Source organism: Nerophis lumbriciformis, linkage group LG36, assembly GCF_033978685.3.
Source record: "Nerophis lumbriciformis linkage group LG36, RoL_Nlum_v2.1, whole genome shotgun sequence".
NCBI classification, from domain to species: Eukaryota; Metazoa; Chordata; class Actinopteri; order Syngnathiformes; family Syngnathidae; genus Nerophis; species Nerophis lumbriciformis.
The window spans coordinates 2,100,001-2,102,500 of record NC_084583.2 but is presented as its reverse complement, the minus strand read 5'-3'; the positions used below and the strand labels follow the sequence as shown (position 1 = coordinate 2,102,500).

Genomic DNA, 2,500 nt, shown 5'->3' with positions numbered 1-2,500 from the left:
ATTCGGAAATATATATACATAGTTAAATGTTGTTACCCACATACGAAAAACGAGCAGGCACCTGCAGCATATGCCACAACAGAAGAAAAAAAAAGAAAAGAGATGGACACTTTTACGGAGCGGAGAAGGGACGCCTCGCCGGGGTCCGGGACCGAGGCCCCTTCCCCCGAGAGGGCCCCACCGGGAGCCGTAGCTGAGGCGATCCCGACGCACGTCCAGGGTCACTACCGCGCCCACCGCACCGACACCCCGCCTCGTCCGCTTTCGCCGCGGCCGGCGTCACGCGCAGCAGGTAAGCAGCTTACCTGCCCGCCACCCCCGTGGCCGGGGGCTCGTAACATGGGTCACTCCGCGCGCTCCGCCCGCGCAGCTTACCTGCTTGCCACCCCTGTTGCCGGGGGCGCGTAACAGGGGTCACTCCGCGCACAGTGCGCTCACGAAAGGGGTGGGGCTCACCCTGGTTGATATAGAGAGCAGGACGGTGGCCATGGAATTTCATTTAAGGTTTGTGATAAACCATCAAACTCATTCGTTAAAAGGACTCTATAGTAATATAAAGCGAAATTTTCTGGACATTATCATGCAAGAAAAGTTTATTTTTGGGATCGCGATCACCGCGTAATGATTTTTAAAGGTTGCATTACATTATTAACTGTCCCATGTGATCAGCCAGTGCGATTGGAAGTCCATGCTCAATTATTGCCTCCGTACATAAAACTTCGGCATTTATCACATCCAAAGAATCTGTTTGGGCGACGAAAAACGTTGAAAGTTTTCCACTTGTATCGCTAGCAACGGCATTAGACTTGTGTTTTTTTGTCCCAACGTGGTCTTTTACATCGCTAATTCCTCCGTGTCCGATCGAAAAATCTTGTCTGCACAAGGTGCAATTCGCGTAGTTTTCACCCTTTTTTTTTTTAATTAACGAAAAACCGTATTTTTTATCACTGCACCCGTAACCCGGAATAGGTTGATGAAAACCGTACGAATTACGGGAAAACCGGAGTAGTTGGCAGGTGCCTCACTAATGCCTTGCATCGTCTATATTAGATATAACGGGCGGGTGCGGGCGGATGGCGGGCGGATGCAGTTCTATTCAAACATTACATCGGGTGGATGGCGGATGGTTGACGACTTTCTGATGCGGTTGCGGATGAAATATTTGCCTGTCCGCGCATTTCTAGTGCATATGTATGGATATATGCATGTGTGTGGATATATACATATATATCTTCTTTAAAAAAAATATTTTTTACTATTTATATTACTATATTATTGTGTATGCACCTTAGGGGATCTGCTCCAATTTGGTTGTTCTTTGAACCCGTTCACTGTAATGACAATAAAACTATATTCTACTCTTATTGCTCTTTTATCCTGCACTACAACGAGCTAATGCAACGAAATTTCGTTCTTATCTGTACTGTAAAGTTCAAATTTGAATGACAATAAAAGGAAATGTATGTCTAAGTTTAAATGCTGGCATATCTGGCTATGTTGACATTTTTTTATGGGCCCAGAATCCACACAGGACCCCAGTTGGCCCCTGATGTCCATCTACTCACTTTCCGGTGCAAGTCCCCTCCACCTCAGTGAACAGCTTCTGCTTGACGGTGTTAAGAAGGTTGGGGCCAAAATACCTCGGGTGAAGTAACGTTTCATGTTCCAATGATATCTGGGATCATAAAGGACACATGTGAGTCAAAAGATGTTGGATTTGGGGTTACTCGAGTACATTTTTACCACAAAGGTCCACGACATTTTTACAATTGTTCACTGATAGATAATGATGGCCACCAATGAAACACGTGCAATAAATCCAATTGGTAAAACACTATGAAAAGAACAACTTACATGATAAAACATTCCCTTGCTTTGTGTGTACAATCTGTACTCGGTGAAAGTGTTTTAGAGAAATAAATGACCTCAAAGTGAAAATAATGCTGCAATGCTCGACCTATCTTTAAAAAAAATGGACGTTAAGGCGGGACTTCCTGTTGGTTTTTTTTAACATTCATAAATGACGCATTAAAGTTCAACATTAAGTGACTGGAGGACACCACCGAGTTGAATGTCTCACCGGAACAGTTCGAAAACGAGAACGGATTCATTTTGAGCAACAAATGTGATATATTTGCTGTTATGTCATTTTGTTTAAGACTGAAACGACATCTAGTGGCGCGGAGAGAAATTAAACCGAGAATAAAATGATGCCGTATTCCGAACGACCTGTCGCAAAGGGAATTACCGTAAAACAAGTTGACAGGAAATGACGTATTTTATTTTATTTTTTGAGAAACTTACATTTATGAATATAAAACTTAGCCAATAGTAATGAGGTTGCAAAGGTCATTTTTTTTCTCATACTGTGTTAAAAAAAATAGCACGTCTTTAAAACAAAGTGTTGAATAAGTCCTTTCTCCGCCTGAAAACAGGCAATTGTGCAATGTGCCACAGAGGGACTTGTAGTCTTTAAGGCAATAAACAATCGTAAATACAA

General features: G+C 43.1%; 1 protein-coding gene across 1 annotated transcript in view; it reads right to left on the bottom strand.

The window, feature by feature from the left end:
- The window catches only part of polr2g (RNA polymerase II subunit G), a 27,260-nt gene extending 25,026 nt beyond the window's left edge, over positions 1-2,234 (bottom strand). Inside the window, exons 1-2 of the mRNA XM_061930351.1 lie at positions 1,855-2,234; positions 1,566-1,675 (exon numbers count right to left, since the gene is read on the bottom strand). Of these exons, the coding sequence (XP_061786335.1) occupies positions 1,566-1,675; positions 1,855-1,866 (122 nt within the window). The 5' untranslated portion in view covers positions 1,867-2,234. The remainder of the gene's footprint in view (positions 1-1,565; positions 1,676-1,854) is intronic.
- Between the last annotated feature and the right edge of the window lie 266 nt (positions 2,235-2,500).